The sequence below is a fragment of the Monosiga brevicollis genome, genomic scaffold (assembly GCF_000002865.3).
Source record: "Monosiga brevicollis MX1 MONBRscaffold_4 genomic scaffold, whole genome shotgun sequence".
NCBI classification, from domain to species: domain Eukaryota; class Choanoflagellata; order Craspedida; family Salpingoecidae; genus Monosiga; species Monosiga brevicollis.
Window position 1 is genome coordinate 1,801,273 of NW_001865041.1, and position 18,586 is coordinate 1,819,858.

At 54.1% G+C, this 18,586-nt stretch overlaps 5 protein-coding genes across 5 annotated transcripts; 3 read left to right on the forward strand and 2 right to left on the reverse strand.

Annotated features, from left to right (window-relative positions):
* Nucleotides 1-399: 399 nt before the first annotated feature.
* Nucleotides 400-9,811, forward strand: MONBRDRAFT_36259 (uncharacterized protein; the record flags this gene model as incomplete). The annotated part of the gene is made up of 17 exons (XM_001743731.1): nt 400-447; nt 567-696; nt 793-865; nt 965-1,069; nt 1,173-1,234; nt 1,372-1,443; nt 1,566-1,610; nt 2,054-2,137; nt 2,284-2,601; nt 3,263-3,304; nt 3,440-4,057; nt 5,967-6,107; nt 6,863-7,006; nt 7,100-7,231; nt 7,633-7,705; nt 7,855-7,955; nt 8,159-9,811. Exons 2-17 carry the CDS (start codon nt 637-639, stop codon nt 9,809-9,811), a joined length of 3,723 nt encoding a protein of 1,240 aa, XP_001743783.1. The 5' UTR covers nt 400-447; nt 567-636.
* A 522-nt stretch (nt 9,812-10,333) lies between these two features.
* Nucleotides 10,334-11,371, forward strand: MONBRDRAFT_6524 (uncharacterized protein; the record flags this gene model as incomplete). The annotated part of the gene is made up of 1 exon (XM_001743732.1): nt 10,334-11,371. One exon carries the CDS (start codon nt 10,334-10,336, stop codon nt 11,369-11,371), a length of 1,038 nt encoding a protein of 345 aa, XP_001743784.1.
* A 1,184-nt stretch (nt 11,372-12,555) lies between these two features.
* MONBRDRAFT_6525 (uncharacterized protein) lies at nt 12,556-12,882 on the reverse strand (the record flags this gene model as incomplete). Its single annotated transcript, XM_001743977.1, has 1 exon — nt 12,556-12,882. One exon carries the CDS (start codon nt 12,880-12,882, stop codon nt 12,556-12,558), a length of 327 nt encoding a protein of 108 aa, XP_001744029.1.
* A 953-nt stretch (nt 12,883-13,835) lies between these two features.
* MONBRDRAFT_15186 (uncharacterized protein) lies at nt 13,836-14,585 on the forward strand (the record flags this gene model as incomplete). Its single annotated transcript, XM_001743733.1, has 4 exons — nt 13,836-13,970; nt 14,063-14,122; nt 14,235-14,315; nt 14,445-14,585. The coding sequence occupies 4 exons, from the start codon at nt 13,836-13,838 to the stop codon at nt 14,583-14,585; spliced, it is 417 nt and encodes a 138-aa protein (XP_001743785.1).
* A 702-nt stretch (nt 14,586-15,287) lies between these two features.
* On the reverse strand, nt 15,288-18,029 carry MONBRDRAFT_14998 (uncharacterized protein; the record flags this gene model as incomplete). The annotated part of the gene is made up of 7 exons (XM_001743978.1): nt 15,288-15,676; nt 15,816-16,000; nt 16,099-16,166; nt 16,261-17,282; nt 17,580-17,681; nt 17,772-17,838; nt 17,940-18,029. 7 exons carry the CDS (start codon nt 18,027-18,029, stop codon nt 15,288-15,290), a joined length of 1,923 nt encoding a protein of 640 aa, XP_001744030.1.
* Between the last annotated feature and the right edge of the window lie 557 nt (nt 18,030-18,586).

Here is an 18,586-nt window from a genome sequence, read left to right on the forward strand (position 1 = left end):
TTTTCTTCTTTTTTTTCTTTTTTTCAAAGATGAGACCTTTCTTACCACTGTGAAAGTAAAATACTTATACCAAAGTCTTTTTTTCGAAGCTTCTAGCAGAGCAAGCCGTGGTTTAATGCAGATGATTTCAGGGTTTATGAAGCATGTCTGTATGTTCCCTATTCAAATCCCTAGCGCTTGTCGTTGCTAATGACAGTTTTTTCGTAGCATAGATACATGTGTATGATTTCAGCCGTTCTCTGTTGTTTATGCCGTTCTCTGTTGTCTCTCTCGCTCTCTTTCTCTCTCTCTGTCTCTCTGTGTCTCGCTGTATGTGTGTGTCTGTGTGTGTCTCTCTCTTTCTTTCTTTCACCATCTCTCTGTTTCACCATCCCTCTGTTTCTTCGTTTTGTGTGTGTTGCACAAGAGCCAAAAGCTGAGACAGAGAGAGACTGAAAACGGCAGCGGGTAAGTGGCAGCTCGAGGTAGAGGCTGATATGAACGTCTTGGGCCCTTGGTTCATATGTACTGAAATTATCATCAAGCTTCATGTGGCTCGCTCACCCTGCGTTGCATGTGAGCGTCAGCATCTAGAATCAGGTGCAGGCAACGAAAGGGGCGGAGCTGGAGCAGCTCACGATAGCAGTAGCGGACGTCATGTCGGTTCCTGCCAACAGTACGGAAGAAGTGGATGGCAATATCAAGCAATGCGTTTCCGTATGCCCCGCCTCCTGACCTGCTGCCCAGCACGCAACACCTGGCAGTGACCCCTGATGCCTCATCCCGGTCCACTGCTTGCACCCGCATGCTCAGAGTCTCAAGTCTGGCACCAATCTCTACCGCAAGCTCATCAAGCAGGCCGGTGACTACTTGAAGAAGCTTGAGCGTTCGTTGACGAGCTTTTGCTATCCTTGCCCGCCCCTTTCGGCCCATGCAACCGTCCTTGGCCTCTGCCAACCCCACCTGACCCTGGTGCGCCGAATAGACGTCCATGATGCCGAGCGAGGCCTTATCGAAACGCTGAGTCAGATTCAGCAAGCCTCCCCACTGTTACACGAGGTTGCCGACGACCATCAAATTCGTCAACACAGTACGAACCCTGCTTAGGTCTCGCCCATGCCACTCGACGGCCCGCTGGCCAACGAAAGCCCCTTACGACCTGTACTCTGCCCTGCCTCCATTGAAACCCCCAGCGGATGGCTTTCGCATCGGCGTGCGCACGCTTCATGATGTTTTCGAGAGCCGAGAGGCCTTGGTTCGTCGCACACGGCACATCTCTGTGACACGCGGGGTTGCATCAAGAAAGGAGGGAAAGAAAGCAGCAATCCTCAATCATGGCCACAGTAACAGCACCCGAGGCTAAAACTACGGTGTTTTGTCGGTGCCTTTTAGGAGGAAGCCGTTGATCTCAAGCTGGTCGAGGCCATGACGCAGGAAGTGAATGAATTCAACGGTCGCCTCAATGCACGTTTTCCTTCTGCTCTTGCCCCTGCCCTCGCCTGCTCTGAGAATCCCTTCCTTGCTTGTTTTGCTGCACCCGAGCATGACTCACCAGCGCGCTTCGCACATCATGGCCAACTCTGCAGGAAGTCATCAAGACCCAGGCACAGCTTGTCAAGGACGCTGAAAAGGTGAGGTTTTTGCCAGGCCGCTTTGACTTTGAATCGTGCCTTTTTCAGCATCGTATGGCTAAATCTTGCTGGCTGCTGTTGCTTGGTGCGGTGGCTCGGTGTGTCTGATTAGCAATGCAAGGAAAAGCAAAAACAGTTTGATCACAGCGTGCGCAAGGCCAAAGGTGGCCCCGTCGATGGAGTACGACCGGTTCCTATAAACAGCTGCCCCATGTCCTATAGACGTGGCTCGTGTTGCGCCCTTACTCACATCAAATTTCGTCCGTGACTCGTTCGTGTCCTGTTACAGCCCATGAAGGAATTGGAGTATTCTCAAGCCCATCTCAAGGACGTGCTTCAAACTTACGCCAGCGAGGTCCTGAAAACTGTGCACAGAATTTTTGTTCTTGGTCTGATGGCAGGCCCACCTCATGCCCTCATAACCGTCTCACCTCGCTTTGCAGCTCATGGATGAAGCGGCGAAGCGCCTTCAACCTGCACTGGCAGCCGTTTTATTCATGAATCAGGCTGCTGTTGGCGTTCAGCGCGTGAGTCTAGGCATTCTCTTGCTCGGCAATGGCTTTTGCTTTGTCTGCTGTGTTGATCTGTTCTGCTTTTGCACATCCTTCATTGCCCGACGGGCTGGTTCCTTGCTGACTGACTGACCGCTTGATGCATGGGCTGCCATTTATAGCATCGACAGCAGATCAGCAACCTGATCAAAACATACGGCCCGCTGGTAGATCTCACCGAAGGCTACGACGAAGATGAGCTAGTACCCGCTGTCGAAGCGCCGCGCATACCCCGCCGCAATACACGGGCTGATGCCGCAGGTGCTGAGGATGAGGACGAAGATGAGGATGAAGAACCTACGCAAGGCCGTAGCTTTCGCGGACACGGCTCAGCTCGGCGTCAGGGCAGCTATCGTGTTGCGGGCACCCGCCCGGCGGGTATTGGTGCCGAGGAAGAAGACGATGATGACGACGATGAACCCGAAGAACGACGCTCGCAGGTAAAAACGATCGTAATAGGACCTAGATGTTCTTCTTTTTTTCTTTTTTCTTTTTTTTTCTTCTTTTTTCTTTTTTTTTTCGTTTCTTTCTCTCAGAAAAAAACCACCGAACCCTCGCATCGCATCGCACCCTGCCGGACCCTTTGTTTGTAGCCCAGATAAACACTTACTTTGATCTTGTCTGCAACCTTGTGTGGCGCTCGCTACCCGCATCCCAGCATCATGCGCACGCCTTTGAGCAGCCCGCAAATCGCGTGCTGCCGCCACCCAGCACAGTCAACCCGCGCAGTATGTGGCCACTGAACGTTGCTCTTGCGATGAGGGAGATGGGCTTGAGCAACCTCTTGTCGAGCCCCACAGATTATTGCTCATCGTTGCACACATTGACGGTTCCCACATAGGCTTCCGCGAACCAAAAGGGCGGGGCAAACAGAAGCGCAATAGCCACAATTTTGTCAATGTTTATGCCGAGGTATCAATCAAAGAATCTTGTGCCCACGAGCCTCTTTCACGCCTGAACTGTCGTTCACAAAACAAGAAGGAGTTTGCCTCGTGACTTTTGTGCTTTTGTGTCGACTTGGCTGGTGGCGGTTGGGCCCTCGCCTTCTACTTGCGCTCGAACTTGGTTAGCACCACAGCTCACAGTCTCTGCTATGAACAGGCACAACCAGCTACGGCAGCGTTTGATGATGGCCATGAACCGGTGAGTTAGATGCAGAGAGCTTTACTAGTCCTATTGCCACGGGTCAAACAACATCCTGATTTTATGATTGGTGCGATTCTCTCCTTGTCAAGCCCGTGCGCTCATGAATATAATCTCGTGCACATGCCTTTCCAGCTGCACCGGGAGGCAGATTCCCCTCTACCAGACACTCGCATGCCGCGTGGGTCGGCATCTCGCGAAGCCCTCTTCGTGAGCGCCGAAGACCGCGCACCGGCCCGTGATAGCTGGCTTCCACCATCAGCCCGCGAGCCCGCTGCGCGTGATGACCGACGCGCACCTGCCGCTGATCACCGACGTCGTGATCCTTACTCAGATCGTCGCAGCGCAGACCAATACACGCGCGATGTGTACCCACCCGCTCAGTCGCGACGCGCGCAGGCCTATCCTGATGTGTCCCTGCCTCGAGACTATGAGGATGATCCCAACGACTTTGATGGATATCGCTTGGTGTCCGAAGAGCGGACTGCTGGAGGTCCGCGCTACGACCAAGATCCTCACCCTCGCGCGCAGTCTGCGCCATATGGTCGAGGTCCTTCTCGGGCTACTGATGGCTATGAGTACTATGCACAAGAGGCGCCCGTGCGACGACGTCACCGCGACGAAGGCGATGATGCTGAGGCCCGCCGCTTGCGTCGTGAGCGCCGTGTGTCGCAATACGAGTTTGAAAGGCAAATTTACAAGGCCCGCTACGCTTTCCAAGCGGGCGGTAACAACCAAATCAGCATGGCAAAGGTGCGATTGGGTCTCCCGTCTCCGTCGTCACAGTCAGATGCAAAGAATTGCTGTCCTAGGCATCGGCCGACGCGCTCTCACCAAAGTGCACCGGTGTTGTGGCATTGGCCTTGGGCAATCAGGGCGACGATGTTCGTTTAGAACAGCCGCCCCGCGGCGAATGGCAACTGATCACCAATTTGGTGACGCGACAGTACGTTGAACATGAGCCCGTGCGCCAACCCATGAGCTCCTGCCAAACTTGCTCGTTTTAATGAGTCTACACCATCATCTTTCGCGTTGTTTTGTGTAGGCGTGGCTACGTGCCCCGCAAGTATCTTAAGCCATTCTAATCACAGCCCTCCTCTTGTTACATGACACGATGATCAACCTTCAATTCACGCACCACCTTCACGCACCACTTTTCGCCTCTACCCAAGAAGGCAGGAACGAAGAAAGGAAGAAATGATGACAAATTTTGCTGTCTCAATATTTCTTGCTTTATATACCATATTATCCCTGACGCTGCTAACCACATGATGGTTCACCAGGTCTCAAGGATGGCCAACAACCGATCCGGTCGGACTGGTGTAATGGTAGCACTTCACGTTGTGGCCGTGACAATCGCGGTTCGATTCCGCGGTCCGACATCCTTGAACTTAACTTTTTGTTGTTTTCTGCTCAACATGGAAATACGTTTCGAGACAGCTTTCGTCTGTATTTTTGCGAGGTTTTTTCTTGCAACAAAAGTGATGGCTTCGGTCATAAGGAAACTTTTTCGGGCGCGCGCTAACCTTTAAAGTGGTTCACCAGGTATCAAGGATGGCCAACAACCGATCCGGTCGGACTGGTGTAATGGTAGCACTTCACGTTGTGGCCGTGACAATCGCGGTTCGATTCCGCGGTCCGACATCCTTGAACTTAACGTTTTGTTGTTTTGTCTTTTTATTCTTTTGCTCTCCTCTACTGCAGCAAGTTGAGTCGGGCAGGTCATTGTGTGTCTGGTCATTTGGTGTGTCTGAACTACGATGGTTTTTTTTTTCTGAACCACGATGGTTTTTTTTTTTCCCCTGTCTGCCAAGCCAACAGAAAAGACAGCAGGTGTATTGTCAGATATTTTGTCAGACATGATTATCCGGGTCAATTTTTTATGCCATTTATATATAATATTTTACGTCTGGGCAGATAACCACATGATGGTTCACCAGGTCTCAAGGATGGCCAACAACCGATCCGGTCGGACTGGTGTAATGGTAGCACTTCACGTTGTGGCCGTGACAATCGCGGTTCGATTCCGCGGTCCGACATCCTTGAACTTAACTTTTTGCCCCTCACATCGTTGAGCCCTTTTTTTTTTCTCCCTCAGTGTGTGTGTGTGTGTGTGTGTGTGTGTGTGTGTGTGTTAAAATTTTTCCCAAATTTTTTTTGTTGTTGTTTTGCTCTCTTTTTGCTGTCGCGGTAGGGGGCGGGGGCATGGTTTGTTGGTTGAGTGATCGACGCTCGATTGGTACGTGGTCGACTCGCGCAGCCAAAGAGACGTCAGTTGCTGGGCAGGTCGGGGAGGGGCGGAACGGGTCTGACGTTGAGGGTTGGTGAGCTGGCTGACGTTGGCACATCCTGTCACAGTCGCTTGCGACTTTTTCGGCAAGAGCGAAGGCTTGGCGCTCTGACTTGCCTCTTCACCCACACTCACGAACGGTGCTACAGGCTCGGTGCGGGGCCCGTGCCGTTTCACCAAGGGTCAGGGGTGGCATTTGATGTCAAAGACGGCTCCACATCCGCCGCGATGCTGCCCCTTCCGGAATTGCTGGCAGATGTGCGCAGCCAGGATGTGCGTGACTGAAGAGCCTCTTCGTATCCAGCCCCTTCGTCTCCAAACCTCTTGATGGCACCGCCCGATCCGCACTTACAACCTCATTGGCTGGCACAGGTCGTGAGCTCGACGCTAGATCACTGTACCGACAACGACCTGTCCACTGATGTACTACAGGCCCTCACGTTGGACGAGCCTCCATTGCTCAAACTTATCCAGGCGGCTCATGAACTGCTGCAGCCTGCCACTCCTAATCAGGTTCGCCTCATGCATCCAAGCAAAACGACCAGCTAGTGTCCTCACGCCCGTCTCGTGTGAGCCGAGCTGATGAGCCGCTGCTGCACCCCAACCACTCTCCAGATCTTTGTCGATACGCTCTCCAAACTGGTGCAACAGATGGAGAAGCATGGCCTTGCTGGGTCCGCAGCAACCATTTATCAGAATCTCGAAAAGAGCATACAAGGTGAGCCTGACTTTACATTGCCTTGCCTCGAGCCGCGCTGATAAATCCTCATCCCCACGTGCCTGGAACGGGTTGAGTATAGCTGTGGAAGCCCACCGCCAACAACTCAATCAGGGTTGTAAAGCCGTTCTTCAACGACACCTTGGACCCCTCGAGCTTGAGGACAATTTTGATCAACTCAAGTACGGGACGCTGACCCTCAACACGACTTTCTTCGAGAAGCACAAGCCAGAACGTCATGTGTGCCGACTCACAAGCACACTCGTATTTATGCACATGCTCATCTGCTCTTGTCTTTGGGCTCATGCCTCTGCTCTCAGGAAGCAATTGGAGCGTTGGATGAAGCAATTTGACAAGGAAAAGTCAAAAAGAAAGTCAGTCCTGACCATGTCATTTTGCGGCATCCTAGCAGAGGCCCCAACCGAGCATGCTCTGCTTCAATGAAAAGACGGGCTCGGGCTTCGCACCCGCGGATGTTCCAGTAGGGTAATGGTGTGCTCACACTTGGCCCACGCGTCCAATCAGGAACCATTCAGCTCCTCTTCGGCAGCTGGGGGAGCAAACGCATCAGCGCATCTTACAACAAGCTGTCTGCGAGCACCTGCAAAAGTCCTACCGCCTCTACGACACTTATCACGTCGACTTGCCTCTGGCCCTGCTCCACCTCTTCAAGCTTCGTCAAACCTATCACGCCGTATGTGTGTTTGCTTCAACTTGGCTCCGTCTGCGACTTGCACGCCCCCTCTGAGACCCGCTTCGGCTTTTCATGAGGACGCTGTTCTCGTAGGCTTGCAGCCAATCCTTGCTACAGCTCCTGCCGGACATTGAAAACGCCACTTTGGCGCTCAATGAAGCCAAAGCAGCAGCTCAGCGGCGCCAGGCACTGCTTGTGTCACTCACTGCGGACTTGCAACAGCAGGTTTGGACTCCGCGAACATCCCACCTCGGTCCGTGTAGCTAGCGTGCTTGGCGGGTGTTGCATCTCACTTTCGGACTGGGAATGCTCTTGGCGCCTTCTCTAGGTGTTCCATTGCGAAAAGCAAACACAGCAATTCTTGCAGCAGGGCGAGGTTTTGTCGCGGCGCCGCTCATCCCGCCATCGTCGCACGAATTCGCTTGGCACTCCGACACAACTTCAGGTGGGAGCCGCACGTACAGTAGAAGGAGAAAGAAAGCACTCAGAGGGCTCGAGTTGTGTGTTGAGGAGAGGTTTTACGTTTCTGGTGATCACATGGGTCGCATTTCATCGGCTGCGGTATCTGACCACGCTCTTTGATGATGTGGCTCTTTTTTTTTTTGGCTGCCTTGTGCTGTGCTCAGGAGGCCACGACTTGGCTGGAGCAGCTGCCAGGATCCCATTTTGCATACATTGCCGATGTGCTCAACAAGCCCGGTGAGAGTGACTTTCATGAGACTTGCCTCGATGGTGTCGTTTTGCGCGAGGTGGTGTTGTTGCTGAGCGCGCCGTCGTGTTGCGCTGAAGAAAAGCGACTGGGTTTTTCCTGACAATATTGTGGCCCCACTCGCGCCTCTTTGTTGCAGGAAATGACGCTTGTGCGGACTGTGCCTCGCCCAAACCCATGGTGGCGCTCTGCGATCTGGGCATTCTTGTGTGTACCGGGTGTGCCGAGCTACACCGACAGGTCTGTTTGTGTACGACGGCCCTTTGACTTTGGCTACAACCTCGCAGGAGGTGCCCGCTTGTTGTTTCTGTGTGACTTCAACATAATCTCCTCGGTGTCGTTGGTCATCTGCAGCCTCTTGGGTTCAACCACGCGTGCTTGAGCTTTGCTTTTTGGGTGCTGATGTTTGATTGCCGCGTGCGCTTGACCTGTGTGTTCCTTAGCTCTGCCTCGCGGCGCGACCTTCGTTCATCGGGTCGACACCGTCCACACCCACTCCCGCCAATCCCAATCCTACGGTGCTTCCCGATCACCAGGGCCGTGTCTTGATGGCAGCGCACGGTGATGCCATCATGCACCTGCCAACTGTGGCCAACATGCACTTGGCTGACGTCGTGCAGCTTCAGCACATTGGCAACGTCGCGTTTAATGAAGTGTTTGAAGCCCGCCATGCTGAGGCCGAGCGCGCGCGTCAGGCCGCTGTGGGCCTGGCCGCAGACATGCTCCTCTTTCTTCAAGACAAATACGTCGATCTGGTTTTTGCCGAGCCGCCCAACAAGTCAGACGCAAAGCGACATTTGCAGGCGTTGGTGCAGAGCGATCAAGGTCGGACTCTCACCAGTTACCAGCTATTGCAGGATCTTGTTCTGCCAGGCTTGCAGCGCGACCCCGTTGCAGAAGCCAGTCTCGTGGCGGCTGCTGCCTCAGACAACCTCCTCGCTGTGGATTTTATGCTGCGCAATGGCGTCAACGTACAGGCAGTGGTAGATGGCCGCACGGCATTGCATGCAGCAGCTGCTGCTGGCCATGTGACAATGTTGCGTCTTCTATTGCGCCGCAATGCCATGTTGACCGCCATCAACGACCGAAATTTAACGCCGCTGCTTGAGGCCCAGGCGCGACAGCAAGTGTCGGCTACCTACCTGTTGACTGCAGCCGCCGATGGTCTGCTTCCCCAGATTCTTTCGCAGCCGATCGACTTTACGAGGCAGCACTTGATGGATGGGTTGGGCCTGCCGGGTCGCGACTCTCCGTCCACGGCTGAGGGATCTGCGCAAAGCTCCTGGGCTCCCACGCCAATCACCTCGCCCCAAGTCAACGAACTTCGCTCTGGGGCTGTGGCTGGCAGAGCTCATCCGTCGGGCCAGACTGCCACGCCCCCCACGTTCTCACCGCCCCAGCCTCGCGATGTCACGGCGGCGACCCTCGAACCGGCTGGCGGTCCCGTTTCGACGCGCCCATTAACAGGTCAGCGTGCTCGCCATCACGTTTACGCTGAGATCAATGAAGCCGACATCACATCAATTCCTCTGCCCACCCCGCGTCCATCCCGGCCTGCTCCACCCCCGCCGCCCATGGCCGCTTCCCGACCCAGCACTGCACCTGTGCGTTCGTCATCAACTGCACCCTTGGAACGTGCGATGAGCGATGTGCGCCTAGGTGGCCGAGGCGCGGTCTTGTTGACCACCGTGGGCGAGCCACTCGGAGACTTGGATGATCTTTCGGCCCTGCCACCTCCCCCAGACGAATTGCTGCAGGGCGATGCGACCTCCGTGCCTACGCCAGAGGCCCAACCGGACCCGCGGTTACTTCAAGAACCCGTCACTTCGAGATCTCATGAAGATCAAGCGACTGCAGCTGAGGACACGCTGTATGACAATCAAGTGTCTGTGGAACCGCCAACTCCCACCCGGAAGCTAGCACCTCCGCCTCGTCGCGTGAGCGTACGAACACGGACTCGCTCAGGGTCTACGGAGCCGACGATCATTGATGTTCCGTCCACAGCCTCTCAGATCAGTTTTGCAGTGGAAAGGCAAGCAGGAGAGGTTGTATCCGTTCGTCACCTGCCGGATCCTGGCTCCGAGCCGGAATGCTGATGGTGTTTGCCGTTGGCGTGTTAACGAGTGACGTTGCAAATGGTCGAGGCGGACAGCAAGAGGCTGCACGTACCAATTTTTCTGAATTTATGTCGAATTTTTATCCATTTTCCCCTTTTTTTTTTTTTCTTTTTTTTTTTTTTTGGTCGTTTGTTCGTTGCCTTGTTGTTGATAACTTTGAAGGTACGGTGCATCATGTGTGTTGCTGCCTGCTGCCGCTTCGTGCCTCGTACCATAAGATCCAATCCTGCTTGCATTGCACTGCAGCCCAACCAACCCAGAGTCCCACCTGCCCATCCATCCATAAACAAAGTAACCTCTTCAAAAACATGAGGAGGCTCAAACTGTCAAAGACAACGAATGAACAACAAAGAAACACACACACACAAAACTGCTGTTTTATTTTATTTTTTTCGCATTTCCTGGTCTTCAGGTCAACTGTGAGAATGAGGAGGCAGGATCGCTGATATGGCATCGTGGGGAACTAGCGGCTTGCTCGGTCGACAGCGTACAACGTCAAGGATGAAGGCATACAGCAGGGCAGTTAGCGTACGCTGCGTGTGGTTGTTCCTGGTCACATGGGTTGGGGTTGCTGTTTCCCTTCATGCTCAAGCTGTGCCGGAACGCCTTGCCACGACGCTCGCCCACCTCCCTGCGACAGCGACCCTGGCATTCAGCCGCGAACAGCTCTACACCAGCCAGAATGCCGCCAACCACTCCCACCCGGCACCACACAACTGGCTCTATCGCTACGTTGATCGGATTGTGGTGGCGACGCTGTCAGAGCGGCGCGAGCATGTACAGGCGTTTCTCGATCACTTGAACGTGGACGCGCTGCTGTTCGACGTTCACACGGGAACAGAGGCCCTTGCAAGTGCCAAGCTCCATCCAGTCGAGCAAGAGTACATACAACGACTGGACGTTGCTAGCAACGGGACAAACAAGCTGGCATTATTACATACGAAGCGCGACGTGTTCAAGTGCGCGCTCAAGGCGGGGGCAACGCGATTGCTGTTCTTTGAAGATGACTTGAACTTTTTGCAGCTGAATGTGGAGCGGATACAGCGGCAGATCGCGGAGATGTGGGGGAGCCTACCGCGGACATGGAATATCTTGAACCTGGGTCGGTGCCTGGCATTTTGTGATCTCCAGGTCAACTACCCCAACGGGCTAGTCCACGACCTGTTTAGCCTGTGCCACCACAGCATCGTCTTTGACGACGTGGCCATGAAAGTTCTTGTCGAAACGTTTGAAAGGCACCTACCGGCCATGGGCTCCGATCTCATGGTCGCCTTCTACACGTTCCGTGGATACCTGGTGGGGATGAGCAGCGCCGTCCCCGTTTTCTTTCAGGACCGGGGTGTGATTAGCAGCGCACTGCACAGCAAAAACGACCCGCTGGTGAAGCAAGCACCGCTGACATGCATGACCCCCGACATGGAGGCGCGAGGGCGCACTGGTTCATTCAAGGATGTTGATGTGACCATTTACGACATGCCCAAGCAGCCACAGGCCCCCATTGATGTGGCGACGGCGATGGCCGGTCGCACCATAATCTAGGCCACGTGCCCATGATCGCACCCGCCTGCACGAGCCGTGGCCAACGGCGAACAGCGGCCAACAGCATCAAGAGCCCGCGCGTGTCACGCGCAAGAAGTAAACGGAGCCAGACCATCTAACCTCACCGACACGCTGCATGACCAACGCATCGACTCCCGCGCGCCAGCATGTCTTTATCCTCCGCCTCTCTATGAGCATCGAGTCTGCTCATGGGATACGCATACACGTTTGCAACGGCTGCAAACTGAGGGACCCACATGCAGAAACAAAATCAGGTTTCCATCGAACCTGCCGCGGCTACGGAAGAGCCGCCTGGGGGATCATTTACAGATAATCATAACAGACAGCCTCACACTTGGCCACGACTATAACATGCGCTCTTGGCCCTACGTAATTGAATCAAACTTCCCCAAAGACAATCCTTCTTCTTGTCTCAGGAAGGGTGTAGAGAGAGGAAGGACATGCGATCCGACTGCTGGCAGACGGCGATCCCTCACCCTCGCCCACCCTTCCCCCCCCCCCCCCCAACGCCCACGTACCGCACGCACGACCAATTGCCAAAATTCAAAAGATGACGTTGTGTGTTGACTGACTTTGTTTTTCTTTTTCTTTTTTTGTTCACAGTCAGTGACTTTTTTTTTTTTTGGGTCACATAGGTGAGTCTGCGACAGGGCGAAGTGAGGGACAAGGAGGTTGAATGCAGGATCTGTCTTGAAAAGGGGAGAGGGGAGAGGGGAGAGAGGAGAGAGTGAGGATGCGAGAGGCTGAGAGGGACGGAGCCTTGGGGAAGGGGTAGTGTTAGCTCTGATCGTCAGAGCTTGAGGCAGGTGGCCGTTGCGTTGGATGGCTGTCGCGACGCGTGGCAGCTCGGATCCGACGAAAGGCGAGAGAGAGAGAGAGAGAGAGAGGGAGAGAGAGGGAGAGAGAGGGAGAGAGAGTCGTGCACAAACGCTGAGATGCAACTCACGTCTCCCTGCTTTGCTACACGCGCACACTTAGCATCCTCTCAACGTGGGCCAACAACCGTTTACCATGACCCGCGCGATGCGCTTCATTCTGCCGGCTCTTGCACTGGCTCTCGCGCTGGTGGTGCAGGCTCAGGCGCACGACGTGGCTGCTGGCAAGGCACGGTAAGCAGTCCGTTGTCCTTACCTCACAGCGTAGGGTTTGATCAACATCACGGCTCAAGCGCCAACTTTGATTTTTTTGATGGGCTTTGCTCCCTCCTCTATGTTTATTGACGACGCAATGACGTGTGCAGCTGGTCTCGAGCAGCCAATGAGCAGCCGGCCGCCCATGCCCACGCTCACGACCACCACGGTCATGCCCACGCCCACGACCACGGTCATGCCCACGCTCACGACCACGGTCATGCTCACGCCCACGACCACGACCATGACCACCACGGTCATGAACACGCCCACGCGCACGATCACGCTGCCCATCATCACGCTCACGAGCACAAGCATACCCATGAGGATGGACATGCCCATGCTCATGCCCATGCCCATGCCCATGAAGATCATGATCAAGTCCCAATTGCCTCGACGGGCTCACTCATCGACACCACCATCTGGCTTCAGGCGCTTGGAAGCACCGTCCTGATTAGTGCTGTACCTGCAGCCTTGTTGCTTGTGGTGCCACTCGATCCCTCCCACCCTTCTGCTCAATCTCTTCTCAAGGTCTCAAAGTTGTTCCTCATACCAAGTTGGGTGCCAAACAAGCACTCGTCCTTCCTTACCTTTTTCTTCCTCCCTCCCGCCGCCCCACATTTTTCTCCCATGATCACGTGCAGGTCTTGCTGGCCTTTGCTGCGGGCGGACTTCTTGGTGATGCTATCCTCCACCTTATGCCACATGCCTCAGCAGATATGGCTGGTACGAGAAGCAAACACTGGGCAAACTCGCCCTTCCTTTTCAAAATCTCGTCACCTCCTTCTCCTGGCGTTTGCGCTGCCACGTTCCGCTTGTGTAACAGCCCAACTGTCTTGCTCGGGCGTAGGGGGACACAGCCATGGTCATGGCCATAGCCACGGTCATAGTCACGGCACTGATGGTGAAGGTCACGATCATTCTGGCGACCTCCTCTCCGGCTTGAGCTTGCTTGCCGGCATTCTGACATTCCTTCTCGTGGAAAAAGTATGCGTGGCTCTTGTTCTCTTATTGCTTTGAGGACAAAACATTTTTGTGCTCTACACGGGCTGAAAGCAGACATGCCTTCACAAATCCCTATTATCTGTTGTAGATGATGCGCAGCCTGAATCCGTCTGGCGGTCACGGCCACTCACACGCCGCAGGTATGTTTGAAGCAAGCGTCGCACAGCGCGCTCCTCGACATTGTCATCTTGTTGCATCCTCATGTGGCTGGCCTATTTTTATTTGATGTTCATCTGCATCATATAGCTGCCCCCAAGGAGAAGAGCGAGACAAAGAAGACCACCGCAGTCACTACGGCAGTGCCTCAGATGGCGGTTGCCGGATATCTAAACCTGGCTGCTGATTTTGTGCACAATTTCACAGATGGGTTGGCCATCGGCGCCAGCTTTGCCACCAACTCGGCCCTGGCCTTCACGACTGTGGTGACTATTCTTTTGCACGAGGTCAGTTAGCCGACTCTTGATTCAAAACACTTGTCTCCTGCTTGCACGCTGTCTGCAGCCCACTTGACCATGTGCTCACCTACTTCACTCAGGTACCCCATGAGATTGGTGACTTTGCCATTCTTATTCAATCAGGCTGCTCCAAGAAGAAAGTACGTTTGTGCATCTTTGCTCATCTGCAGAGGCAAGCCGGCTGTCTTCCGATCTGGGAAGAGACGGTGAGCACAACTCAATCAGTCTACCACTGACTGCCAATGTGCGTAGGCGATCTGGCTTCAGCTTACCACCGCCATCGGTGCACTCCTGGGCACGGTTGCTGGCCTTTTGAGTGCGGAGCTCGGTGGTGTACGTTGTCTTTGCTCCCTTTTGCGTGACTGGTCTTCCCTGTTTCAGCCCTTGCATCCATTGTACATTGTGAAAGGTTTGTACGAGCTCACCTGGCCTGCTTCTCAACTTGTGTTCATGTGGGAGTAGCTGACTCCTTTCATCTTGCTGTTTACGGCGGGCGGGTTCATCTACATTGCTACCGTATCCATTCTACCGGAGCTGCTTGAGGTTCGCGTCAGGGTTCCCTCTGATCGATGCCGAATTGTTCAGACGCCTTGGCGGCACTGAGGTCTTTGCAAGCTTTGGCATGCATGCTGACGTTGAATTTTTGCGCACGCTTGAATAGGAGAGCACCGCGATTCAAACCGTCAAGGAATTGGTGGCCATTATCGTGGGCATTCTCTTTATGGTCCTCATCGTTTTTCTAGAGTAATGACTGCTTCTCAGAGACTGTTTGGTGGCTCAACATGATCTGCACATATGAATGTTCACGCATCCTCTGGAGTGTCATCCCGTGCCGCATTCCCAATGTGAGTTGTGACGTGCAAAGCGATGTTCCCAAATCTTCCCGTGTCAGACATTGCATACCTGCCATAAACAATCGATTGCATGTCTTCTATTCGTATCATGATTTGGGATGAGTTCCAAGGCCGCTGAACTCACGAGTAGGCCAAAGTTATCAAGAAAAAACAAAATGACGCCAGTTATTGGTGTTCGCATCATTCGGAGGTTATGTGGACTGTCTCTTCACAAAACGGTATAAACAAGATTCACAAGATTGTATCAAAATAAGGTATCAGAACCCTGGCACATGCTCTGCATATGCCGACAGCACAGCTGTCATCCAATATTATTGCGCCAAAACTGCTTGAGAATGAGCCAGATTGCAGAGGCTTTATCGGCGCAGAGGGCTGAAAATGTGAAAGGCCACCAGGTGGGCTGCAGAATATATCCAAAGGGCTTGAAGGCGCGCCATTGTCAAAATACAGGTTACACAATTGATGTCATCCGGCGGCGGATGAGAGATGATTGTGTAAACGGCGAGGGCTGCACACTGGGCATACTCTCCTCTTGACTGCCCACGGAGGTATATGCCGAGTCCAGCAGGTTTTGCTCAATAAACATGGGAGGTGGAAGGAGCTCGGCGTCCACCTGCTCGTACCCAACGAGGAAATAGGTTTGCATGTGTCCTTTGCCCTTGGCCTTGACGCCACCCTTGCGAGCCACAAATCGGAAAGCCGGGTTCTGGGCTACAATCATGTCGCGCATGTGCTCGGTCAGCTGGATACAGTTGGGTACGCCTGTACTCTCCATGCGCGAGGCTGTATTGACGCAATCGCCAAGGATGTTGAACTTTGGTCGTTCCTTGCCAACAATACCTGTTTCGAGTGAGGCGTTGCAGATGTGAGAAGCATGCCTCGCATCCAGCATCCAGCACTGCGAGGAGAAACCGAAAACCGGAAGCTCAACGAAAAACAACAAAAAGACGAGCAAAACAATCAACGAGTCGGACCGGACCTGTGACGACAGGGCCGCAGTTGAAACCACAGCGAACGGATAAAGGTTTTCCATCGGCAGGAGACATGACCGTGCTGCTGAATTTGACGAGATCAATGGCAAAAGCAGCAATGCGGGCTGCATAAAGTTCATCGGGCTCGGGTAAACCAGTGGCCACGATAAAACAATCTCCAATAGTCTCATATCTATTGAGAAACGACGCACAGGCGTGTGATGAGCGCTCGGGCAGGTGCTAGCGATAGGGCTCCGGGGTAGATGCACAGTCAACAGTGCCGGCTCTCACTTATAAACGCCATGCTTGTCACAGAGGCGATCAAAACCGAGGAAAAGTTCGTCAAGCATCTCCATAATCTAAAGCACCGAGTCACAATGAGAAGGCGCGTAGAAGAAGGCAAGATGAGCACAAGAGATTTTAACAGCCCAGAACAATCGAGTGCGCACGTACCGCCTTGGGAGACACTTGGGCGCTCATACTAGTGAACGAGCAAATGTCACTGAAGAGCATGGCGCAAGTGTCGTATTCTTTCGGCTCAACACTGCTGCCCTCAGCTAGGCGAGAGGCGATGGACTCGGGTAGCATGGTGTGAAGGAGCGCTTCACTCTTGTCCTTTTCGATGCGCACGTCCGCCAGGGCGCGATCGAGGAAGGCGGTCGTTTCTTCGAGCTGGGACACCAGGTTGATTGTAGCAAGAAGATGATTGTTGGCCAGCAGAAAGTCACGGGCCCCCGAGCTGGCTGGAAAGTCGGAGATGCTGACACCACGCTCTTGAAGATCTTCAAGCGAGCGCAGGCTGGGTAAGCCCAGAAAGAGCGCACGAGAGGTGCTAATCTGTAAAATCTGGCCCTTCATCTTGAGACAAGACGTGGCATGAAGGATTGTCATCATGCTGGCAAGTGAGGCCACTGAGTCCTTACGCGAAGAGGCGCTGGACGTAAAAGGGCATGCTTGCTGTTGGAGTAGAGCAATATTGGGGCTGCGAGGAGGCATGGAAATTGGGCCTGCGTGAGTCGGCATCATGGCCGTGTTCATGGCAGGTCTGAGGTTGGATTGCGAAAGGGTCGGCTCCTCTGTGTCCGTGTTGCGAATCTCCATGAGGTAGCAAACGTTGTTGTGCTTGCAGATGCTGTCAAAGGAAAGCTTGGTCAGGACTGGGCGTATGACACGAACCAGCTTGTTCAAGGACATGCCCTCGTGGAAGTTGGGAATGAGGCGGTGCAGGGCGGTGCCAAGGCTACGGATGGCAAGGGTCTCATCAAATTCAATGTGCCAAGGAAAGAGCTCATCTACTTGGGCCGTAGTCAGACCGGAGACACTGCCCATGGGGCCGATGGCCTCAAGTGTTTGGCGACGTCGAGCCCGATAGTGGAAGGGGAGTTGGATGAAAAAGACGTCATGATGGGCTCCTTGAGCTTTGCGTTCCAGGTAGGTCATTTCAATCTCCATGCTGTAGTATCGCTGGGCCACCTCTGTGACGAGGCCCACCACGAGCGCGCCAAGGTTGTCGCGGGTGCTGAAATAGTGAAGTTCAAGGCCACTACCATCAACACGCTCTGAGCAGCGAAAAGATGGAGCGCGCATGCCTATCGGGGTACACGCCACACATTGGATTCAAAAATGATCAGGGACATGGCAAGTAATGGGAGAAGGAGTGGCGTAGGAGAAAGGAGCAAGGGGAACTGCAGGAAGGGGAAGGGGAAAAGGCATGCGTGCCGCATGGATGTTGGTTGCCTTATGGCGCAAGCATGAATCGATGAGCTCCTCACCCGGGTAAATAAGGCTCAGAAACTGGTGGAGGTTGTCGAGATTCTCCATGAACTCGTGGAAGGTGCTGCCCATGGCAAGGAGTAACTTGTCATAGGATCGCTCTGGTGGGAGTCGGGCGAGGTGAGCCAAGAGGCGCGGCCGTGCCTTGGGATTGTGGGTGGTGTCGTGGCAGGCACATGGCGGTGACACACCTTCTGTGAGGTCAAGGAAAGCAATGCCGACTTGATACAGGAGATCATCGAGCGTCCGCCCGAGGACCTTAAGGCCAGCGCAAGAGTGTGTTTAGAATGCGCGTGAAGGTCGTGAGTTGAAATGACGCTGTGGAGGCGAAGCCATAACTGGTTGGTTTGAGAACAGACCTTGCAGGCGGCATCTAGAATCATGAGCGTGTCCTTATCGTTGTAGTTGACATGGGCCTGGAGGATGTCGACACCTTGCAAGCCGGCCATCTTAACGATAACCTTGAGTTTTGCTCGACCGTCTTCCAGGGACAGGACGAGACGAGCGAGCGCCTGGGGTGCGGGTTGAAGCAAGGGGGGAGGGGGGGGGGTGTTGTGTGGAGCGAGGGTGAATGAGCAAGGTCATGGGACATTGCCGTATCAGCCACGACGCAGCATTGATGCTTCGACCAACCTCATGAACGATGCCAAACATGGCGTCGGGTTTTTTGTCGGTAAGCTGACAGGCGTCTAGTGGCCGGCTGTCAGGGCCGAGCACAGCGAGACAGGAGGTCGAGAGTCTTCGAGGCAAATGGATGAATGCGCGGTCTCCTGCCCTGACGACTGGAAAAGTAGGATAGGACGTAGCTTTCTTGAGGCTGACGAGATGAGACGTGAGACTGATGAGGTGGTCGAGCCGTGGTCGGGCCGTAATCAAGCGGACAACGCTAGAGGACAGCTATGCTGCAGGGGCTAAACATGCTCGATGTATCATTCAGGTCCGAGTTGGTGCGCGTTGGGAAAGCGAAAGGGTATGTGATGGCAATGTTGGTAGCAAGAAACTGCCG